Below are 25,418 nucleotides of genomic sequence, written 5' to 3'. Positions count from 1 at the left end.
CATCTATTCTGGTAGAGATTCTGCAAGAATGTGCAGTTTATTTGAGGGTAGAATTTAATAGCAGATGCCTTCCTAACAATTATATTATCTTTTACTAGGAGTTTTCTAAACGAACAGAAGGTATTGCAGTCCAGGCTGAGAATCTTGTGAAGGAAGCTTCCGAGATACCACTTGGGCCCAAGAATAAGCAGCTGCTTCAACAGCAGGCCAAGACAATCAAAGAGCAAGTCAAAAAATTAGAAGACACACTTGAAGAAGAGTATGTGCTTGACAAGTCCTAAACTTTCTTCTCTGAGATAAAGTTTCATACAGCCTTTCCTGTATATTGTATTCAAAACATTCTTTTAAAATCTCAAAGTGTCTGTGTATTTCAGCATGTTTTGAGGAAGCAACTCACAGTTCAAAAGGAAGTGTCACCAAGACAGAAAACCATCATCTATATAGTAGAGCAGAAAAAGTATGAGGGATGTGGTTTTGGCATTGCAAACTGATCTTGTTCATGAGAAAGCCATATCTATTAAATTCTGTGGCCTTCGTACAATCTCAAAAAAAGAACCAGTATTTCAGATAATTTTTTTACTGCATTATTCTGCTGTCACCAGTGAGGAAGAAGAAGAGACACTTTTGTTGTGTAAATGCTAGGCTTAACTATAGATAACACAGACCAAGTGTCTCCATCTCCAAGAAGTTTCCAGAGCTTGTTTACAATGCCTCAATATTTGAATTGTCACTGATTGATATACTATTTCCAAAACTCAACTTCAAAAATTTATTTTACTTTTAAACATTTAATATTGCCTATGGTATGCTATTATGTACAAAATAAACACACAAAAAATCTGGAGGGGGAAAAATGTGTGAAGATACGGCCAACGTTCCTCAAAATAATATGGCTGCATATTTTTATTCAAAGTTCTTTACTGGCAGATCACCAACACCTATTATTCTTAAGATAGAGGACATAATTTCTAAGGTGAATTTTAATATGTGAAACTTGTTTTGAATACTAGTAACACCTTGAAATTAACATTGTACATCTGCCTAAACTTTAAAATTTGTTAAATAGTCTAAAGGAAATTAGGACTTAAAACTTTGAGAACTTTATTTTAAATATTATCCACCAAGTTATGGAAAAAATGAAACTTAGAGTTTGTTAGAAAAGAAGCTACTTTTATTAGAAATGCCCATTTGAATCTGTCTCATATGACAACTTGCAACATAACTTAGTTTGCATTACCTGTACTGATGAGAGCATTAGGCACATCCAGGGTATACATTTGAGACTGCAATATTATTTAATTTGACATTCAATGATGCCATTGCATTCTTCTTGATGTCTTCAAGTGCCTTTTGGTAAACAGGGAAATTCTTTCAGTTTTTTTTTTAACCCAAGGACTTATCCGTTTAATGATATACTGTTAGTTTCTTAGTCTTTTTTCTAAACTAAAAGCCATAATCACATGATTATATACGCATAGCTAATACAAACTGAATATCTATAGTTGAAATTTTGTTCACTAGATTTATAAGCCCAAATTTTCTAAAAGCAGTTAGGGTGCTCATGTACAAGAATGTATAAGAGTCTTTTGGAATCAAGACTGTACAAACATCTAAGAATAGCTACAAATCATTATAGATTATAAATTGCAGGTTTAACTCTAATGATAAAACAGTTCCTGCAAGGCAGCATGGGATTCAGATTAAAAGCTCTATCTTGATTCATAAAGATGCATTTTATAAAGATCTTTGAGTGTAGAGCATCCCTGCAGATCTCTGCTCTAAGAGCAAAAGGAGCTTGTCCACAAAATCCAGACTGCTAAAAGGCTCTGTGCAGTGGAATCTATGTGGGCGGCTTATTGAAAGTCCTGGCAGCTACTGGTCATGTGTAGAGTTTACCTAGATTATACCTGGATTCAAACCCCTTTGGACCCAGCAATATTTTGTTCGAAGCACAGTTCCTTTCATAACATAGTGTAGATACTACCTCGTTAAATGCTCATTCTCAGAGGAGATAGATAGGAAGACATGAGGACTCAGTACTCGGATCGAATGTGCATTTTTTTCCTGTTCCAATAGTTTCAACTTGGACATGGTCACAAGTGTCTTCACTCTCTTTTCATCTGGTAATTTAAAGGAAACTGTATTGTTGTTTTCTATTAAAATACTGCATTTTCTTTACTTAATTTGGTTAATTTTAGTATTAAAACCATGGAAATGGTGAAAAACAAGTGGGATCATTTTGGCAATAATTTTGAGACCCTGTCCGTCTGGATAACTGAGAAAGAAAAAGAACTCAATGCCTTGGAAACTTCATCATCTGCCATGGACATGCAAATCAACCAGATTAAGGTGACCTGATCACACGTTATGTTTATAATCCATGTCTAGCTTTTAAGAACTCCTTTCTTACATTTCATCAAATGCTAGTTGGCCCCACGACAAATCTCTCATTACTATGTGACTCTATTAAAATTCAATTCACGCAAAATGATGAGCTAAGAGGTCTTGATTGATACTGGGCAACACTTTATAGTTGGAATTATGTATTACTATTTTCTGACTTATGCATTCAAAGTCAGCATTGTGTGCAATATCATTAAAATGTTTTTATGGTTACATTATTCTTTTCCTTGATTTTGAATTAACCCCACTGGAGTGTTCTGTTGATTCACTTATACAACATGAAATGTATTCATCATTTACAACTGTACTTTGTAAGTATTGTTCCAAATGTCTAGCTCAAGTATTAGTGGCAATTACCCTCCCAAACCACAAGGAGGAGAAATGACTTTCTGTAGGTGAAACAATCAGACTCTACTGCTCTAATGCTTTCATGTATGAAGGCCTTTGGGCACGAACTGAGATGCCCTGATACTTTAGCTCTCCCAGCTCTAAAATAACCATGTGCATAGATTGTCATTATTCACTTCATTCAAATAGTTGAAGAAGAAAAGGACTGAAAGACGTGAATTCTCTGTCTTTTATACATTTTTTACACGACACACTTACAAAATGCAGCCACTTCTTTTTCAATCTAATCTCATGTTTTTGGAAGGGGAAAACCCACTGCCATTTCATTCAATTAAAAATAGTAATATAAATACCAAGGTATTTCACAGTGTGGCTCAGAACAAGTGATTCCCGTGTGCGCTGCGGAAGGGCGCGATGGTGCTTAGCTAAGCTTACATTACCGTGCAGATTATCCTGGTTTATCACACATCTTTTGCACTCAAGGCTATGTGGAATCTCGTGTACGGAATCTGTTAATGTCTTGTGTGGTATACTAGGGAAAATAGATGCCAATCCACTAAGAAGTATTCATGAAATATGTTTAATCTCTAACACTGTTTTTAAAAGTTATCATTTAACCCTTTCACTACATCCTAAGAAAACAAAGAATAGCACATTTAAATAGTTTTATCAAAAATTTTCTTTCAAAAATTTTTGACATACCCTTTTTAATTTGTTTATTCTTGCCATAATTCATTTTACTATTATTTCAACCTTAATTCACTTCCAGGACTTCTGAACTATATCAATGATCAAATGTCATCACCTCTTTACTCTTTGGGAAATAAAATGATTACACATTTTATTTTTAAATATATAAACATTCAATTGTAGATTTCCATGTCATTAGATTAAAAAGACATTTTAATACTCCAATATGGTATTTTGGAAACTGTCTAAAATGTACCAAATGAATATGAATAATGGAAAAAAGTTTTTGCTAGAAATAAGCAAAGATGGTGTGGAATACATTAGTACTGTGGATTTAGGCTAATAGGTTCACTTTCTGTTTCCAAACCAAAGATGATATAGGAAATATTAGAAATAAGGTAACACTTGTCATAGCATTTCACTTGAAAACAACCTTGGGGTTAAACTTTATGAAGTATTTGCATTGTCACAAGGATATTTATCTAGAAGCCCACTTTTATGTTTCATTACATGCTACTCTAAATTGACTGATTTTCCTATTCTTAGTTGATAATTTACAAAAGATACACTGAGTCCATCTTCCATCTACCCTTTTTGGATTAGAATCCAACAGTATGATTCCATAGTTTGCATTTATGAATTTGTTGGTGACACGTATTACTCTAAAATCTAAGAACTTCGGTCTTAATGAAGATTGCTTCACTGAGACACCCAAAACCCTTTTTGGCACCTAGGGGACGTAAATACATATTTGTTGAATTTATGAGTAATTTTTCTACAACATCACCTTGAAAAACAGCAAAACGAAGAAAGGTTGTGTTCATGTTCAAATAACAAATCTATTAGAGATACCGCTGTAGTTATGCATATGAAAAATAAAAATAAATAAGTGATGAGCACCTGGCACTAATCTGATGTAAATTATTCCTGATTGTCTCATCTAGGCAAGTTATTTCTGACTGTTGTCTCACGTAGACATAAGTCACACAGTTGTTTTTTTTTTTTCCTAGGGTAGTTGTATTCTCCATTTAACTTACTTGAAACTGAGACTTGTCTGAAGTTTTGGCTTTATTTGATTGGAAGATTTGGCTCTTTTTCTCAGAGGAATCATGTTCATTCTCTTACGCATAAATAAGCCTCTATGTATATGATAGACATATCTCCTTCCCGCACCCACATCCTTAGTGGCCATCGGTGCTTTTCACGTGTTAGCGAATACATAAAGGATCGTCCCGCTCCAAATGGGAATTCTAGTCTAGGTGCTTCACTGTAGAGGCCACAGCTAATGGGTAAAGCAGTGGTTCAGAGTGGAGCCCGCATCAGTAGGAGCAGTAGCGCCTGGGTATTTGTAAGAAATGCAAAGTCTAGGCCTCACCTTAGACCTGCTGAGTCTGAGTCCCTGTGGATGGGGGCCAGGTGATCCTAATGTATTCCAAATTTGGAAACCACTGGCATAAAGACTAGATGATAAATTTGAAAAGGCTGGCTTTAGGTAAGAGTGGAATCAGAAAAGCTTTTGCCTTGGGAAAATATGAAATACTCAACCAAGTTAGAGGGAAATTGAGTGAATGTCAATACTAGCATTTCTATGAGTTATTGGAACACAGTGCTCCCCAGATCCACTGGTTACAAGGCATAACTCACAGGATAAGCGGGAATTCTCTGTACCTTTAGAGAGACTTCTAGTTTTCGGTAAGACATGAACTACAAAAATAAAAAAAAGTGAAATACAGGGACATCTCTCTGCTCACTTCACAGCAACAGGAGTAGGTATTTCCCTTTATTCTCTATGCAGTGAGCACAACCGCCATCAGTTTGTATTTTTCAGACACTCTACACATCTCTCCTCCCCAAATAAGGTCAGGAAACATGATGTTTGTTCATAGTTGCTCTCTAATAGCCCAAGTATGTTGAAATGTCAGCTAAGAAAATCTCTCCTAATTTTCTCTCTGTGCAGATAATCTATTATTTCAGGAAGACAAGCTTGCTCAGCCTACATTGTCATTTTCCTTGTTTTAAATATTAGGTCATAATTCAGGAAATAGAAAGCAAGATCGGCTGCATTACAGAGCTAGAAGAAGCAGCTCAGTCTTTCGCTCAGTTTGTCACCACTGGAGAATCTGCTCGCATCAAAGCCAAGTTGACACAAATAAGAAGGTACTGGGAAGAACTCCGAGAGCATGCGCAGTGTTTGGAAGGAACAATCCTGGGACATTTATCTCAGCAGCAAAAGTTTGAAGAGAATCTTAGAAAGGTAAGAATGGGTCTGTGCGTGCCAAAGATACTATTGCCTATTGCATTTATAATGAAATGCAATACATAGTCCCGAAAGAGTAGACTAAGGGAAGATACAATTTGCCAATCATTTACCAAGTTGTCAATGATGACCAACTTTTTAAATATTCACGGGGTTCCTTTGTTGAGGTAATATAAAAATGTCATTATACATTGTGTTCAGATTAGGCATTAAGGCTTATCTATTCCTTTCAAACAGTGGGACACATCAATTTTAGATTTTTTTTAAAAAATATATCTATATATAGTATCATTATATTGAAAGTTATCCAAAAAGATAGGCATGCTGCTTCCTCAATAACTTTTTCTTCTTTGACATGCATTTTCCCCACCATTATTTTTGTATTTCACTAATGTTTTAGATCCAGAAGTCTGTCTCTGAATTTGAAGATAAACTTGCTGATCCAATTAAAATATGTTCTTCAGCCACAGAAACATACAAAATTCTCCAAGAACATATGGTAAGAGGAATCTGATAATTCCTGCTTGAAATCATAGTAAATATTTTTATGGCAGTTAAAATTGAAAGGATTTTTATGTTACTTGAGGAACGATACAGATCAAACATACTTCACGTAACACAGGAAATATAAGTACGCAAGTAAATCTTTATTAAAAAATTCATATGAAAGGAGTATTCATTTACAATGTATTTCTTTCTCATAATTAAGACATGTAACTTTTTCGGATTATAGCTTTAGTAAATTCTGTTACTTCTTGCAGGCATTATAAAAAATTAAATGTGCATAAAAAACTGCATGTGCATAGAAGATTTTAGATTCTAACTCACTACACCCAGATGTGCAAAGAATATGTTCTCACTAATCTTTCACTGATGACTAGTGTTTTTGGTTTGGTGCCTGAACTAGTAACTACTGTGAGGTGTTCTGCAAAGTAACAGACAGATGCCTTTGGTAAAATTTAGGGGAAGGAGCAGAGGGGGAGAATCAGGCATGAAAAAAAGCTAAAAAGAAATATGTTACTTAATATATATATACAAACACGTTGTCCCTATATACGTGCATGGATGACACATGTTGTCCCTGTATACGTGCATGGATGCACACATATAATGTGCCTAGGGCAGGAGCTACAGTGATAGAAAGCAAACAGTTGACAAAGGAATACCTGCAAAGGGGAGTGGAATTTATATCATTTGAATACTTAAAATAAGAATGCATTTTTTTAGGGCACCTGGGTGGCTCAGTTGGTTAAGCAGCCGACTCTTGGTTTCAGCTCAGGTCATGATCTCACGGTTTTCGAGTTCAAGCCCCCCGTCAGACTCTGTGCTGACAGCATGGAGCCTGCCTAGAATTGTCTCTCTCCCTCTCTGTCTCTGCCCCTCCGCCATTCACACTCTTTCTCCGTCTCTCAATAAATAAATAAACATTAAAAAAAATAGTTAACTAAGTCAATAACTGAGTACCAGAGACGATAATATTCTATTTTTTCTAACATTTAGATTTCTTAAAGCAGATTATTTTTTTTCTCTGTCATCATTTATGATCTGTACAATGAGGATATTGAAAGAACACAACTCTAAAGATTCTTATGAAGATTAAATGCATTTATATGAAATGTACATAACACTGAGGCACCGTTATTATCACTCCTGTTAGCAAACATGTCAGCTATATCACTCCCCATATATTTTTGATAGAGATGATTGCATGTTACATATAGTTCTTACAAATTAAACAGAGCGTGTTTTAAAACATGTATTTGGCATAAAATGAATAATAATTTTCACAAATTATCTGCATCGTTAAGGGAAAGTTGAAATTATTCAGATATACAGCAATAAATTCTTATTTGGGGAAAAACCTTTCCATTTTCATTTTTGACTTCTATATGCATGAAGTAACTCTCTCACTGACGATGTCTTGCTGAAGATCATGGCCAGAGTCATTTTTATTCCATTGCTGGTTATCATGACTTAGGGAAAATTTGGGGTGGTGACAGGTCTCAAAGAAAGACGTAAGCCTCATTTCTTGATGTTGTGCTTCCTTTGCTGTCCTTTTGCCTCATGTCAGGACCTCTGCCAGGCCCTGGAGGCGCTGAACAGTGCAGTGACCACAGTCTCAGCCAGCGCCCAGAAGGTGGCTAACAGAGGCACCTCCTCCGTTCAAGAGGCCGCGGCCCTGCAGCAGAGGTACGAGGAGACACGGAGTCGGGCCAAGGAGAGGCAGGCTGTGCTGGAGAACCTGCTGGCCCACTGGCAGAGGTGAGCCACTTTCCTTCCCGAGTTGGCAGCATGGATTTCAACTGCCACTCGTAGGTAGGAAATTCCGGACCAGCTGTTGGGAAACAGTCATCCCAGTGGTAAAACACATCAACTCATGTGTCTAATATGGGAACATCTTGGTCTTTGTTAGATGATGAAGATCCCTGAGAGTGGAGAGGATATATATGTACCTTCGTATTACACAGATAGAAACGTGTGTACAAATACCTATATGAACGTGAAGGGAATGGGCTTTTTATTCTTCTTTTGCCTTCATATCTAGGAATAATGTAACTGACATTGTATTATTTGTAATGGTTAGTGTTGGACCCTGCAACTTTGGAAACGTTGAGTTTTCCGGCATGATAATCTTGGATTAATTCGTTTCTCACCTCTGCTTTCTTTAGGCTAGAGAAAGAATTGTCAACCTTTTTAACCTGGTTAGAGCGGTGTGAGGCAATAGCCAGTTCTCCAGAAATGGACATTTCTGCAGACAGAGTCAAAGTAGAGAGTGAACTTCAATCAATACAGGCAAGTTTATGTTCACATTTTCTCCTTGCTTGACTTTGAGGGTTTCCCACACTCTTGGTCCTGCTGCCTTTCTGTTTTATTGTACACTGACATTGTTCATTAATCGCCCAAAGGGTCGCTCCTCAGAAGGAGAAAGTCAGTCCCAGTGACTGTTTCCTGCCCTGAGGTTAGAGAGCAATCATCAGTCCACAATGAAAAACAAGTTCTTATTTTTTTAAAAATACACCATAAGGTGTTCTAAGAAGGGAAGTCACAGCTCTTTTTCTTAAAAATGACACAAAGCTATCTGGCCATATAAAACTATTCCTACACATCTCTACACAGAACGTAAGTGCTATGTGGGTTAGGGGACCAGGAGGGGGCTGAAGGCTCCGAGATCCTTGCATCCGGGCACAGTATCTGCCAAACTGCCTCACGCTGTGCTCTGAACCTTCCTTGTACATCCACACAGTCTGGCTGTGTGTGTTTTGTCCTGCTCAGCCTAGGTCCCAGTTCTGCTTTATGATCTTTCCTGCCATCCACAGGCTATGTACTCCTTCCTCCGAAACCTGTAGCACGTTTCCTCGTATCACACACATTGGCCTCATTCAGGAGGGGAGAAAGCATGGTGACAGGCATCTGCTATGTGCCACACTACATTATAATCCCACTCAACGCCATGTTACGAGTGTTTATCTTCCATCTCGTATTAGATGGGAACCACAATTTTTATGCACCCCTCACAGCACCTCAGAGATTCGTCGCCTGATTAAAAATAAGTCATTCTGTGGCATGAAAACAAAATGAAGAGCCTTAAAGTTTCCCAGTTTGGGAAATATAGTCTCTAAAGGAAGAGGGAGACCATGTTCCTGGTACCCAGAATCCCATCTCTATTATTGTTAGAAATGCATTGTTTCTCTTTAGCAATAGCTTTCCTTTGATTCGCTTGACCTCCTCCGTTTCTTCATCTTGAAAGCAATTCTGCAGAAAGAAAGTTGCCTAACTCAATAGAACTCAGACTTCAGAAAACGAATTCAGGTCTTAGTAGCATTTTAAATGTTTCATTAAAGGTTAAGCAAATTCATTCTCAATCGGGTAATAAAAACTCTCTTTAGGCCTGGTCCCAATGACTTCTGTTTTGCAAAGCCTTTGGACAACAACCACCTGTGTCACATGGTCCTTCTTAGTTGATCATGCTGGGATGAGATCTACAATGTTTTCTGTTTCTTTCAGGCACTGCAAAACGAACTTGTATCCCAGGCCTCAGTCTATAGCAACCTTTTGCAATTGAAGGAATCACTATTTTCAGTGGCCTCCAAAGATGATGTGAAAATGATGAAACTACATTTGGAGCAGTTGGATGAGAGATGGAGAGATTTGCCACAGATAATTAGCAAAAGGTTGGGTTTTCTAAAAAAAAAAAATAAATTATATCATTCTTTTTTTTAAAATGGTTAGCATATAAGGTAAGAAAACAGAGTTTTGTTTGCTTTTACTTAACCAAACTATTCAGATAAGTATAGATGGGGGAAAGATTACTTTTTCATTTAAAAAATAAAAGTGCTCCAGCAAAGGAAATAATCAACAAAACTAAAAGACAACCTACTGAATGGGAGAAGATATTTGCAAATGACATACCCAATAAAGGGTTAGTATACAAAATATATAAAGAACTTACAAACAAAATATATCAATATGTAAAGAACTTAATAAGAACTGATACAACTCAACATCCAAAAAATAATCCAATTAAAAATGGGCAGATGACATGAACAGACGTTTCTCCAAAGACGTGGAGGTGGCCAACAGATACATGAAAAGATGCTAAACATCACTTATCATCAGAGAAATGCAAATCAAAACCACAATGAGACTATCACATGACATCTGTCAGAATGACTAAAATCCAAAACACAAGTGTTGACGAGGATGTGGAGAAAAAGAAACCCTCATGCACTGTTGTGGAAATGCAAACTGGTGCAGTCACTGTGGAAAACAGCATGGAGGTTCCTCGAAAAAATTAAAAATAGAATTACCATGTGATCTAGTAATTCCACTATTGAGTATTTACCCAAAGAATACAAAAACACATTTGAAAAGATATATGCATCCCTATGTTTACAGCAGCATTATTTACAACAGCCAAATTATGGAAGCAGCCCAAGTGTCCACTGATAGATGAATAGACAAAGAAGACGTGGTATGTATACAATGGAATATTACTCAGCCACGAAAAAGAATGAAATCTTACCATTTGCAACAACATGGATGGATCTAGACAGTATATGCTAAGCAAAATAAGTCAGTCAGAGAAAGACAAATACCATATGACTTCACTTATATGTGGCATTTAAGAAACAAAACAAATGAGCAAAGGAAAAAAAAGAGACAAAGTTAAGAAACAGATTCTTAATTATAGAGAACAAACTGATGGTTACCAGAGGGGAGGTGCGTGGGGGAATGAGTGAAATAGGTGAAGGGGATTAAGAACACTTATTGTGATGAGCACTGGATAATGTATAGAGTTGTTGACTCACTATATTGTACACCTGAAACTAATATAACCCTGTATGTTAACTATAGTGGAATTAAAATTTTAGTTTATTTATTTATTTATTTAAATGTTTTATTATTTATTTTTGAGAGAGAGTGTGAGAGTGCTAATGAGGGAGGGGCAGAGAGAGAGGGAGACAAACGATCCAAAGGGATTAGCACAGAGCCCGATGTGGGGCTCAAACTCACAAACCTTTAGATTGTGACTGAGCCCAAATTAAGAGTCAGATGCTTAAGGGACTGAGCCACCAAGGTGCCCCTGGAATTAAAATTTTTAAAAAAGAAAGAAAAGAACCTCAAAGTGCTCAAAAGTTAGCATTTCTGATGAGTCTCAGTCCAAAATTTCAGTCTTACATTTAGGGCAAATGGTCAAACTGGTTGAAATATATCGAAACAGAAAGGGTTGCTCATGTTTGTATTGTTTTTGCCCAAGCTGTTTGTGTACAGGAAAAAAATGGTAATTAGAATTTTGCCTCACATGGTATTCCTCCACTGAGGCAGTCGCAGTGTGGTGCAGGGCTGTATCAGATGAGGTCAGAGAAGTTGACTATGTGGGTCCCTCATAGACCACAATTTTGGTTTTGGAGTTCACCTTCCTAGGTGCTATAGGAAATTGCCTCCATGTTTAAGCTTGGCAGATAATGTTCTGATTACATTAAAACCATTCCTGGCTGTTACCTACAGAGTGAATTGTAGGGTCTTGATTTGTCATTGTGTGTATGACCACATCACTTTTGCCCTTGTTTAAACTTACTGCAAAAATGTGTCATTGTCTTTTTCTGTTCATCTGCGGGACGTTTTAACTTTTAACACCTTTCTCTACATAGGATTAATTTTCTTCAGTCTGTGGTCTCTGAACACCAGCAATTTGATGAACTGCTGCTTTCCTTTTCTGTCTGGATTAAGCTATTTCTCAGTGAATTACAAACTACTTCGGAGATAAGCATAACAGACCATCAGGCAGCATTTGCTAGGCACAAGGTAAAGTGCATTCTTTTAAGATCAAAGAATTTATTCATAAAAGAGAGTCCTTGAATTATAAAGAAAAGCAATATTTTTTTTAAATATCCAACCATTTGACAGCAAGTTAACCTTGCATTCATATGCAAATGTCTTAATAATTGAGCATATGGGTCCAGGCAATGTGTTATGCAGATCAATTAAGCAGATAAAACCACTTCAGATAAAATAGGCAATCACGTTAAGACACTGTTACTTCAAAAAATGATTTCTAGGGTAAAGGGACAAGAATGTTCCTTTTTAAACTTCTTGGTTTGTTTTGTTCCAATGTTGAAAACAAATGTTGCAGGATTTTTTACCTTAAGACCCAGGGTTCCTTGTCTCACTGCTTTGAAGAATGAAGAGGTGGACACAGAATAAAATGAGCAGCAGGCACAAGCTTATTAGAGTTTAAGATCAGAAAGCAAGAATAGTATGAAAGCTCTCTTTGCAGAGAAGGGGCATTCAAAAGTGAACGGCCGAGACTAGGGGCACCTGAGTGGCTCAGTTGGTTGAACGTCCGACTTCTTTCCCTATCATACTAATAGTGAATTCCAATGCTTTAATGATACAGTTTTTCTGAATTACTCTTTAGGTTGAAAGTTATTTAAAATTCACGATTTATTTTCCTTATGTATAAATTATGTGTAATATCTATCCTGGCATAAAAAATATTTAAAAAATCAGATATTGATCAAGTATTGGGGTAGTTGGAGATAAGCTACATAATAAACTTATAACAATATTTAATGATAAAACATTTAATATTTATTGAGTGCTCACTTTGTGCCAGCTCTGCTAATTGGATTTCCCCAGAGGAATAGTACTTGGTCATATCGTTATGACCTCAAGTAGTTTTATCACTTAGAGCAAGATGCCCACTGAAGTTGGGCTCCTACCCTAGAAAGAGACAGGGAGATGGGGGCACTATCTTCCTTCATGATTATATTTCAAAAGTGTTACCAAACTGAAAAGAGTTCATTTGCCATCATGCAACAGAAAACCAAATACCATAGCACTGGGCTTTTGCAGAGGGAAAGATTTATTGCCAAGCACAGAGATAAGAGGCTGGCTCAGATTTGTCTCCCCAGAGGGTTGGGGTTGGGTGCGTTTAAGGATAAGGAGTTAAGATGGAGATAGGGGGAAAGGGAGGTATTCTCCTTTCTGAGCTGTGCATTCAGGAATTGTGTCTTTCATGGGACACATGTTCATTAGATGGCGGTATGAGCATGACCAGCTGGGGGAGATCGAGGGGTATATCATCATAGAGGTTACTCTATATCACTTTTGGTCCCTTCTGCACAACTGCAAGGATTCTTCCCAGCTTGCTCTAGTCTTTGCTCATCTGTGGTCACTCAGCTTCTACAACAAAACAAGCTCATAAATCAGTCACATCAACCAGAGTTTCCTTAGGGTAAAACCATCAAGCATTTGTTAACTCAGTGTGTTGGTTTGGAAAGGACGTCTCCCATGTTCCTGAGAAACGTTCTTGGGTTATAACTGTACAGAAACTTTTAAAAAGATTTGTATCTCAAAAGGGCAGAGAATGAATTTGTAAATTCTCCTAAGTCAAGGCTCAAAGAAGCTTTCTAAAGTGTAATAGTCAAGCTGAGGAGAATATTAAGGCCATTGTGGTCAAAATTAAGATAGTAATTTCTCTTTAATGGGAGCCATGCTGAGATTGTCAGCAATGCTCTAAGAGATTTCAAACATGATTTATTGTGAGCAAGTCAGATTTCCTATACAATAGTCTCATGGAGTTCATATTCATTTCTGTAAAGGAGGGAGCTAAAACCTTATATTTTCATCTGCTTCACCCAGTGCCTCTGACGAGAGGCTAATCTATTCCTATTATTCTTTCCTACAACTCTGTTAGAATTAGCTTTAGTGTGTGTGTGTGTGTGTGTGTGTGTGTTAAAATTTTCAGACTACAATATATTTTATATATAGCATATATATATAGTATTATATATATATATATATATATATATATATATGAGAGAGAGAGAGGGAGAGAATTGTTAAAAAACAAAAAATTAACTGAGTAAATCTGAAGATCTAACTGGCTTTATTAAATAATTTGTGAATCAGGCAGTATCCCATCCAGCAAATAGGAAGGAGCTCAGAGGGGTTGTACAAAATGGAAGGTTTCCCCAGGAAGGAGAGTGGGACAAGGAAGTTCTTAGCAAAAGAAAAGAAAAGATCCTTTCAGGCAAGGTCACTTTCCCTTAGGGGTTGAGCTGGGGTCTTATCTTGTAGATGACCTCATCTTCCTTGGATGGGGGAGGGGGGAGGAGAGGCCCCTTGTGACAGATTACTTCATGGCCAGAAAACTCCTGACTGACAAGTTAACACTATATTTCTGGAGGAGTCTAAAACTGCAGTTGGGTTAAGTATGAAGTGCCAGTTTGGTGACATGACCTACCATAAGTGACTCCATTATGGGCCGGTGATTTGTTTTTTGACTATAAATATAAAATAGTATTATATATACTATAATATAGTATTTATATATTATATATACTAGAACTATGTACATACATATATATTTTAAATCTTCCAAATTATGCATATATATGTATGTATTTATATAAAATTTCCTTTTACTATTTCTGTGCATGATGACAGTCTTTTCCACGGAACAAATTAGTTTCAAATCAGCGTTGTGTTTCACGTGAAACATATAGACGAGAAAATGGGAAATTTTAACAACGTCTCTGAAAGATTCGCTATAGATGGCCTTTAAATCCTACACCATCCGTTGCATTTAAAATGTATCTTTGTTAATTGTTTTTTTTTAAGTTTATATATTTATTTTTGAGAGAGAGACAGCACACGCAGGGTAGGAGCAGAGAGAGGGAGAGAGAGAATCCCCAGCAGGCTCCGTGGTGCTGATAAGCACAGAGCCTGAGGCCGGGCTCGAACTCACAAACTGTGAGATTGTGACCTGAGCCGAAATCAAGAGTGGGATGCTAAACGCCTGAGCCACCCAGGCGCCCCCATTTAAAATGTATGTTGAGGGGCGCCTGGGTGGCTCAGTCGGTTGAGCGCCGACTTCGGCTCAGGTCACGATCTCGTGGTCCGTGAGTTCGAGCCCCGCATCGGGCCCCTGTGCTGACAGCTCAGAGCCCGGAGCCTGTTTCAATTCTGTGTCTCCCTCTCTCTGACCCTCCCCCATTCATGCTCTGTCTCTCTCTGTCTCAAAAATAAAATAAAACGTTAAAAAAAAAAAAATGTTTGTTGACACCACAAATCCTGAATATGTCCGTGTCATTAGCCACAGGGTATCTGAGCCACCAATACCCCTCTCTTCCCTTCCAGGACCACGAAGCGGAAGCAGAGAGCAAAATGGGAGACTTGCAGAGTCTGCGGGATCACCTGGCGAAGCTGGGGGCTCTGGGTCGAGCTGAGGACCTCCACCTCCTGCAGGGCAAGGCTGAGGACTGCTTCCAGCTGTTTGAGGAGGCCAGCCAGGTGGTGGGAAGGCGGCAGCTTGCCCTGTCCCAGTTGGCTGAATTCCTACAGTGCCACGCCTCTCTGTCAGGGGTTCTCCACCGGCTGAGGCACACGGTGGAAACCACCGACAGTATGAATAAGAAACAGACTGATTTATTAAAAAAGGACCTAAATCGTGCGATTCAAGATGCCAAAACATTAGAATCTACGGCCGTCAGTCTTGACGGCATTCTCGCCAAAGCCCAATACCATCTTAAAAGTGGAAGTTCCGAGCAAAGGACTTCCTGCAGAAGCACAGCTGATCACCTGTGTTTTGAGTTAGAGAGGATCCAGAACCTTCTGGGAACTAAGCAGAGTGAAGCAGATGCCCTGGCAGTATTGAAAAAAGCATTCCAAGACCAGAAAGAGGAGTTGCTGAAAAGCATCGAGGACATCGAAGAAAGGACGGACAAAGAGAGGCTGAAAGAGCCTACGCGTCAAGCTCTTCAGCAGAGGTAGGAAGAAACCGCCGGGGCCAGCTGTGCGGTCTATTCTTTCTTTGCTCTAGAATTAACTCTCGTGCAACACTTTAACAGGATCGTATTTAGCAACTTCTTTTAATATTCTGAGGGTAAAATTAATGACTAATTTGTACTTAAGAAGTACTAAAATTTAGGGGCGCCTGGGTGGTGCAGTCGGTTAGGCATCCGAGTTCGGTTCAGGGCTTGTGCTCTATGCTGACAGCTCAGAGCCTGGAGCCTGTTTTGGATTCTGTGCCTCCCTCTCTCTCTGCCTGCCCCTCTCCCCACTGGCACTCTGTCTCCCTCTCTCTCAAAAATAAATAAACATTTAAAAAGAATTAAAAAAAAAGAAGTACTAAAATTTCTTTGGTTCCCTTAAGGATTTTCCTAAGGGCTGTGTCTGTGTAAGCCACTCTAAGATCTTATTTATAACAGACTATACAGATTATGTTATCTATTTTTATTTTTTTATTCACAAAATTTTTTTTATTTATTATTTTTGAGAGAGTGAGCAGGGAGGGAGCAGAGAGACAGCGGGGGATAGAGGATGCAAAGCAGACTGTGCTGAAAGCAGAGCCCAAAGCAGGGCTTGAACTCACAAACCGTGAGATCATAACTTGGGTCGAGGCCAGACACTTAACCGACTGAGCCACCCAGGCGCCCCATGTTATCTATTTTTAAACAACGTTTAGCTGTGAGGAGAAGGGCCTCGTCTGCTGTAGTACAAATGAAGGCAGAGGATTCGAGTTGCTCTGTAGTCCTGGTGGTAAAAATCTGAGGGAATTCTTCCTGGTGGCAGCCAGCCCCTCAGAAAGACTGGAGCAAGCTCATTAGCTGAGAGTGAGGGGCAGGATATTGGCGGAAAGAAAATGGTATAAAGTGGTTCTTCAGTAGGACATGGAAATGATGTCTCTGGAAGCTTGGTAAGGTTTGAGATTTGCATTCCTTCACTTAAAGTGAAACCAGTCAGCTTGGCAGAGCAGTTTTCACCAACTACTTTTGACTGTTTGCTCAGAGGTATGGAGAAGGCAGAGAAGTGGGCTTAAGCTAAGGTGGGGTTTTGTCAGGTGAGTTTAATAGAGAACCGAAGGGATCAGGGGTATTTTTCTACCGTAATTTTGAAAGCCATTTTTTCCTCTAATACTATAACCTTCATCTCAATCTTATCTCTTCTTCTTCTTTTTTTAATGTTTACTCATTTACTTTCAGAGAGAGAGAGAGAGCAAGACAGCATGAGCAGGGGAGGGGCAGAGAGAGAGAGGGAGAGAGAGAATCCCAAGCTGGCTTCTCGCTGTTAGTACAGAGCCTGACATGGGGCTTGATCTCATAAACTGTGAGATCATGACCTGAGCCGAAATCAGGAGTCAGAGACTTAACCGACTGAGCCACCCAGGTGCCCTCATGTTATTGTTCCTTCTTAAAAGTTTTTTTTTTTTTTTAACATTTATTCATTTTTGAGAGAGACAGAGACAGAGCATGAGTGGGGAAGGGGCAGAGAGAGAGGGAGACACAGAATCCAAAGCAGGCTCCCGGCCCTGAGCTGTCAGCACAGAGCCCGACGTGGGGCTCAAACCCACGAACTGTGAGATCATGACCTGAGCCAAAGTCAGCCGCTTAACCAACTGAGCCACCCACGTGCCCCTTATTTTTCCTTCTTAATAGACCTTTTTCCCCACTTATGTTCTCAGGGTCATTTCTCTTCCACTTTTTTCAGGGGGCAGAGAAACATCTGAAATGTGTTCATACCAAGGTGTCCATAATCGATAAGGATTGTGTCGATCTCGCCAAGACCATTGTGATGTGCTTCCTTTTAACTGGAATCAAGCATTTAGCAAAAGCTTACAGTTAGATAATAATGCTCTTGAGGCTAACACGCCTTGTGAGCAATAAGCTGACTAGTGTAACAACAAACTTACAAAAAGGAATACAATTTGAGATGGAATAATAGCCTCCAGAGGAAAGACAACATGAGGAGCCAAGTACAGCAAAAGAACAAAGAGCTCACCCAGGGAGTCAACAATCGGGTTGGTGCTGCAGGGCAGAATGGCTCTCCCTGGCCTAATTAGGTTACACAGACAGGCGATCCTAAAATTGTTGGAGAAGAAGGCCAGGATTGGGCTCAAGAGCCATGTCAATACCTCTAATACTGAACTCACCAAAATCACACAGATATTATAGAAAATGTTGCACTGAATTGACGGGTTTATTAAGCTCCAACCATACTTCCGCTTCACTGTGCAACCTTGGGCAAATCCCCTGTCTTCTTGTAAGGTGCAGATAATGATAATGCCTGCTCTTAACCACTTCATTTGGGGAATTAAATGGAATGGTGCACGTGCACTCACTTTATCAACTTTGCAGCGCTGCACCAAAATACAAGAATCTATGAGTCCATGGCTGCCTCTACGTGGCCACATTTTACAAGTGCTCAAAGAGTAATATATTAGGGACAAAAAATAAAGCTATTTTTATTTGAAAGGAAACAACTGTTTTCTTAAATATTATTATTTTACATGAATTGGACCTCAGGGCACAGAAGGACTTTTTACCAAAGACCTTATGGTAAGGACTCACCTACTTTACCTACAAGTCCAGCCCTAGTCTTTCAAGTCTTATACTGTGAAAGCAAAATAGAAAGAGAATACAGACTTAATAGAAAGTTGATGATGAATAGCGAAAATGACTTTAAATGTTTCCTAAGGTAGAGTATGAATTCTGCAAATTTAAGTTTAAAAGGCATCATTCTCAGTTGAGGTACCTTAATTTAATTGCTGTGTTAAAAGTTTTTCTGGATATCTGGGGCTCCTTGGAGGCTCAGTCTGTTAAGCGTCCAACTTCAGCTCAGGTCATGATCTCATGCCTTGTGGGCTTGAGCCCCGCGTCGGGCTCTGTGCTGACAGCTCAGAGCCTGGAGCCTGCTTCGGATTTCTGTGTCTCCCTCTCTTTGCCCCTCCCCGACTTGCGTGCGCACGCGCGCGGTCTCTCTCTCTCTCTCTCAAAAATAAATAAACATTAAAAAATTTAAAAAAAAAGTTTTTCCAGATAGCTATAGGTGTGCTTTACGGAGAAGAAATATTCTTACCTTTAATAAGTTAATAATATAATAACATTTTGATTCACAGGCTGAGAGTCTTTAATCAGTTAGAGGATGAATTGAATTCTCATGAGCATGAACTATGTTGGTTGAAAGACAAAGCTAAACAAATTGCTCAGAAAGATGTGGCCTTTGCATCTGAGGTCGACAGGGAGATAAACCGCTTAGAGGTCACCTGGGATGATACCAAAAAACTAATTCATGAAAAGTAAGTAAAAATCCTCTCAGTTGTTGTTTTCAACTTTCTATTTTGTGGCATTGGGCTGTTGTCTGTTTTCATTTGCGTTGGTGTGATCGAGTTGAGTATCTTTTGCCACTTTAGGTATTCTGTGTCTCTCATACGTTAAAAATTTAGTCCTACAAAACTTTATTGAGGAAGATGTCTTGAAATAACAATGGTAGGTGAAATGTAGCGCTTAAAAGCAGGAGTTGTCAACAATTACAAAGGGCTACTGTGAGAGTCTTAACCTCTGATTTTCTTTTTTTGTTTTGTTTTCCTTGTTTATAATTAAAGTATGATATACGTTTAATAAATTTCATCCTGTTAAGTGTATGCCCTTGTATGAGTTTAACACACATTCAGTTTATGATTACACACATACTGTGTAAGTATTACTACGATCAACTCTTGTGTAATCATTCCACCACCTGAAAAAAATCCTCCTGTGTCTCATTGTGATCAACCCGTCCCCCATGTCTAGTCCCTGGCAGCTGTTGATCAGTTTTATGTCTCTGTAGTATTATTTTTCTCAGAATCACATACAAATGGATTCTTTCCAGTTTGGATGATTGTAAATAAAGTATCTATAAACATTCATAGCCAATTGGGTGCATGTGCCTAAGTTTTTACTGCACTTGGGTAAATGCCTTCTTTTGCTTAGCATAATGTACATTGTTATTTGTATTAATAACATCTATTCTTTTTTATAGCTGAATAATATTCGATTTAATAGGTGTACCACAGCTTATTCATTCACCAGTTGATGGATATTTGGACTCTTTCCAGTTTAATGACTATCAAAAAGCATCTATAAACATTCATGTTCAATTTTTTTTATGTACATAAGTTTTTTTGTTGTATATTATAGATTATTAACGTAAGCTTTTAGAAAGTTAACTGTGTTGTAAAATTTTATTCCATATTATTGAATATTCTCTTAAACTGTGATTTGTTAGAGATTGCACAGTATTCACTTATAAGAATATATTAGAGTTTATTCAATTAATAGCCTATTTTGGGGGTGCCTGGGTGGCTCAGTCGGTTAGGCATCCAACTTTGGCCCAGGTCATGATCTCACAATTTGTGAGTTAGAGCCCCGCATCAGGCTCTGTGCTGATGGCTCAGAGCCCGGAGCCTGCTTCGGATTCTGTGTCTCCCTCTCTCTCTGCCCCTCTCTAGCTCATGCTCTCTCTCTCTCTCTCTGTGTCAAAAATAAATAAGCTTAGGGGTGCCTGGGTGGCTCAGTCGGTTAAGCGTCCGACTTCGGCCAGGTCACGATCTCGCGGTCCATGAGTTCGAGCCCTGCGTCAGGCTCTGGGCTGATGGCTCGGAGCCTGGAGCCTGTTTCTGATTCTGTGTCTCCCTCTCTCTCTGCCCCTCCCCCGTTCATGCTCTGTCTCTCTCTGTCCCAAAAATAAATAAAAAAAAAAACATTGAAAAAAAAAATAAGCTTAAAAAAATTAATAGCCTATTTTTAACATTTGGGTTATTTCTATTTTTTTCTCCTATTATAAATAATGATGTAAAGAATATAATTTTACCTCAATCGTAGTGTACATCTTTTTCTTTGGAAAAATTCCTACATGTAGAATTGCCTGCTCAGAGACATTTTATACTTATAAACAAAAACTATCTTCTTATTTTCACAATTTTAAGAGGATTCACATTCAATGAAAATTTATGTCATTGAAATGGAAAACAACATCCTCATGTGTATTTTACTTATTAAGCAGTGTTATTTTGTTTTTTGGTGTGGGGGTTTTGTTTTATTTTGTTTTGTTTGCTTCCTCTTAATACATACCGCTATGATGCAATTGAACAACAAAAAAAATTAAAAAAAAAAACAAAGATTGTTGGTATCTATATAAGTTTTAGTTGTCAAGAACATATTTTTTCTTGTCATTGAGGTCACATATTTGTTTTAATGACTGTGTGCATTCTTCATTCACTGAAACAATTTGGCCATTAGAGTTGAGTTGGCTTGATCAGCACTCTTTTGACCTCAATGGGTAGAGATATGGTTTCCTCTTGATTCCAGCAGCCATCTATGAATACATTTGTGTGGTTACATATCAAATCCAATCATAGAGAATCTTTCCCTTTCATACATCATAATAAGTGATATCTTTTCTTTAATTATTATAGCCAGGGCCAATGCTGTGGACTTATTGACTTAATGAGAGACTATCAGAACCTGAAGTCAGTTGTTTCTAAAGTCCTAGAAAATGCCAACAATGTGCTTGCAACCAGAACTACTATAAAAGATCAGGAGGATCTTAAATGGGCTTTATCCAAGGTAATAATTCAAAATCTATTTATCTTAGGGGTGCTTGGGTGGCTCAGTCGGTTAAGTGTCCGGCTCTTGATCTTAGCTCAAGTCATGTTCTTGGGGTTTGTGAGTTCGAGCCCTGCATTGACTCTGCTGGCAGTGCAGAGCCTGCTTGGGACTCTCTCTCTCTCTCTCTCTCTCTCTCTCTCCCCATCTCAGACTCTGCCCCTCCTCCACTCTCTCTCTCTCCAAGTAAATAAACTTAAAAAAAAAGATATCTATATAAGTTTTTTAAAAATGCATTTATTTTAGTAGACTTAGTAGGTCTTATTTTCACTTATAATGAATTCTCTACAAAACTCTTGTCAGTACATATAGAGGTAGAACATTCATGCTGACAAACTCAACTTGTTTTGTTTTGTTTTAGGAATACTGATATCCTAGTATTCTAGCCATTCAAAAAGATATATAGTTCATTCATATCACTGGTTTCCGCATAAGGTCAAACCATGAAATAAATTTCTCAGAGGCAAATGGTTTTGAACACCTGACTTATCGCTGATTATTTTATTAATTAAAGAAACATTTATGTCCACAGCATGAAAGTGTCAAGAATGAAATGTGTAATAAACAGAAAGAATTGGATAACTTTACAAGTAAAGGAAAACAGTTATTATCTGAGCTGAAAAAAATTCACAGTGGTGATTTCAACCTCGTGAAAACAGACATGGAGAGCACTGTGGACAGATGGCTGGATGTAAGATAATCACCTGGATTGTATGAACAGTTTAAATATTCATATTTGTCTATCATATTAGGGGGTAAAGGATTATTCGGGGATGTGAATCTCATCTTTAGCTTTTTTTTTTTTTTAATTTTTTTTTTCAACGTTTTTTATTTATTTTTGGGACAGAGAGAGACAGAGCATGAACGGGGGAGAGGCAGAGAGAGAGGGAGACACAGAATCGGAAACAGGCTCCAGGCTCCGAGCCATCAGCCCAGAGCCCGACGCGGGGCTGGAACTCACGGACCACGAGATCGTGACCTGGCTGAAGTCGGACGCTTAACCGACTGCGCCACCCAGGCGCCCCTCATCTTTAGCTTTTAATGCTACAGACAAAATGACATTTTTAAGAAAAACAATATTCACATAAAGTTTAGAATTAGTAAAAAAAAGGTTATTTGATTTATTTTGTTAATATTCAGTGGCAGTTTTCTAGAATTTAACTTGGTAGCTTCAATCACAACAAATTTATAACTCTAAATGGTTTTTTTCCCCTCAAAACTCTGAGATTATGGATAAAAATTGAAGAATAATTTATAAATGTCCTACAGAATATTAAACTAAAATGTATAATCACTTAGAGTACTAAGACTATATTTGCATTGTATAAATCAGACTTGTAGTTTACATCCTTGGGTATTTGTTCTTGCTCTGTCATTTACTAGTTGTGTGACCAGTGAACAACTTGATCTCTCTGGAACTCTACATCTCAATCCATACATGTTTTACGTTAACTTCCAGCTCAAAAATCCTGTGATTCTGTTGCCTTTCTGTTAACCTACAGTGCATTACTATTGATTAAATTACTTAAACTATATTACTAAAGTTAGATATTGATAATTGTGTACTATAATCAAATAATTAGAGAACTGCAGGAAACCTTACTTGCCTCCACTTTTAAAAAAACAAAACAGGGGCGCCTGGGTGGCTCAGTCGGTTAAGCATCCGACTTCGGCTCAGGTCATGATCTCACGGTTCGTGAGTTCGAGCCCCGCGTCAGGCTCTGTGCTGACAGCTCAGAGCCTGGAGCCCGTTTCAGATTCTGTGTCTCCCTCTCTCTCTGCCCCTCCCCTGTTCATGCTCTGTCTCTCTGTCTCAAAAATAAATAAACGTTAAAAAAATTTAAAAAAATAAAATAAAAACAAAACAAAACATCCTTGGTGTGCCTGGGTGGCTCAGTCAGTTAAGCATCTGACTGGATTTCGGCTCAGGTCATGATCTCACAGATCCTGAGTTCGAGCCCCACATTGGGCTCTGTACTGGCAGTGCAGAGCCTGCTTGTGATTTTCTCTCTCTCTGCCCTCCCCTGCTCTCTCTCTCTCTCTCAAAATGAATAAACTTAAAAAAAAACAAACATGCCTAGGGCACCTGGGTGGCTCAGTCAGTTAAGTGTCAGACTTCATCTCAGGTCGTGATCTCACGGTTTGTGAGTTTGAGCCCTGTGTCGGGCTCTGTGCTGACAACTTAGAGCCTGGAGGCTCTCTCTTTCAAAAATAAATAGACATTAAAAAAATGTTGAAAAACATTCTTACTACAGGAAGAGTATTAAGCAATAGTGTTTTACTTTAGACAAAGTTGGTCGTTGTCCTACATATTTATTTATTCTATAAATATGTTCATGTCTAATTTATGTCCACTTTTCTACTTCAGCATTACAAATAAAAGTGCTTATTGTGTTCCTTTCAAAAATAAGTATAATACTGCCCTAGATGGACCCTTATCCTAGAGAATGTTATATTATAATTGACTCTAATAATCCTGTTCTTAGTTTCCCAACTTACAAATGAAAATCAAATGTCTCAGAAATTCAGTCAACTCTCCCAATGACAGAAACAATTTATGTAATAGTTAGCATTTGAGTCAAGTGCACGAATTCCCTTATAATAATTTTTGTAAAACTTTGTTTTTCAGTGAGAATATAGTTTTTGATTGAGGAAGCATTGACATTATTTAGCAATTTGGTGAGGCAAGGAGCATCTTAAAGCCTCAGACTAATAGTGACATGGCTTCTGTTTTCTATCCCAGGTATCAGAGAAAATTGAGGAAAACATGGATAGGCTGAGGGCAAGCCTGACCATTTGGGGTGATGTACTTTCAAGTAAAGACGAGATCGACGGATGGTCAAACAATTCTGTTCCACAGTTGGCCGAAAGCATCAGTAACCTGAATAATAGCGTCAGAGCAGAAGAATTCCTTAAAGAATTTGAGGTAAATTGACTACATCTACATACGTGAGCCTGTGAGCTCATTGACCAGAATACAAGAAAAATGTGTCCTTTTTTAAAAGTTCATTCTTTCAGAGATGCATATGAATGTTACAAAAGTCATAACTATCTTTTGCTATTTACTAGAGACTTGAATAGGCAACAGATAAGACTTTTTTTTCTTTTTTTTATTACTTCTTAGTTGGGCCTCTAAACTTAAAATATTGGTAGAAAAGTAAAAGCCCATAAAATCTATGTTTTTTCCCATTTTTCCATTCATTTCAGACTATGGCACCTTCCTACTGGAAAACCAACTTGAAGGCGTTTGTAATTTAGTCATATTTAGATTTTTTTTTCATTCAAACAAGATGTTTACTGAGTACTTACCATGTGCTGAACACTTAGCGTAGATGCTGGGTTCTTCTACTTCCCCTCTAGAAACAGAAGAAAACTGGAGACGGGAGTGTGACAGGCTTCCCCAGAAAGTGGCCTTTTAAAAAGCTCTAGTCACCATTTTATTTTAAACTTTTTATTTCCATTCTTGCATTCATTTACTTCTTCACTCATCAAGTTCTTTTTTTTTTTCCTTAATGTTTATTTTTGAGAGAGAGAGACAGACTACAAGCAGGGGAGGGGCAGAGAGAGAGAGAGGGAGTTAGGACAGATGGAACATGACAGATAGATGATGAATGACTGCAGTCTGAAAAAACGTAGGTGAATCAACTGTATACCTAGGCTATCTAGCCTTGACGCAAAGAGCTTTCTGGAGAGTTTTAAATCAAACACCTATTTCTAAGGGCAAACAGAAGTAGAGGAAATTAGCCCAACTTCAAGGGCAGTCAGGAGAGGGATACTACAGTCTCTTAAGA

The 25,418-nt window shown here is 38.2% G+C and overlaps 1 protein-coding gene across 13 annotated transcripts in view; it reads left to right on the top strand.

The window, feature by feature from the left end:
* SYNE1 (spectrin repeat containing nuclear envelope protein 1) overlaps nt 1-25,418 on the top strand; it is a 470,028-nt gene that overhangs the window by 191,323 nt on the left and 253,287 nt on the right. For all 13 annotated transcript variants that reach the window (XM_042987332.1, XM_042987340.1, XM_042987338.1 and 10 more), the window contains 13 exons: nt 99-259; nt 2,199-2,349; nt 5,468-5,695; nt 6,099-6,197; nt 7,770-7,960; nt 8,368-8,491; nt 9,704-9,870; nt 11,851-12,004; nt 15,344-15,972; nt 19,101-19,280; nt 21,438-21,588; nt 22,160-22,318; nt 24,371-24,553. In XM_042987332.1, the coding sequence (XP_042843266.1) occupies nt 99-259; nt 2,199-2,349; nt 5,468-5,695; nt 6,099-6,197; nt 7,770-7,960; nt 8,368-8,491; nt 9,704-9,870; nt 11,851-12,004; nt 15,344-15,972; nt 19,101-19,280; nt 21,438-21,588; nt 22,160-22,318; nt 24,371-24,553 (2,577 nt within the window). The remainder of the gene's footprint in view (nt 1-98; nt 260-2,198; nt 2,350-5,467; nt 5,696-6,098; nt 6,198-7,769; nt 7,961-8,367; nt 8,492-9,703; nt 9,871-11,850; nt 12,005-15,343; nt 15,973-19,100; nt 19,281-21,437; nt 21,589-22,159; nt 22,319-24,370; nt 24,554-25,418) is intronic.

The sequence above is a fragment of the Panthera tigris genome, chromosome B2, assembly GCF_018350195.1.
Source record: "Panthera tigris isolate Pti1 chromosome B2, P.tigris_Pti1_mat1.1, whole genome shotgun sequence".
NCBI classification, from domain to species: Eukaryota; Metazoa; Chordata; class Mammalia; order Carnivora; family Felidae; genus Panthera; species Panthera tigris.
This window is presented reverse-complemented; position numbering and strand designations above follow the sequence as displayed.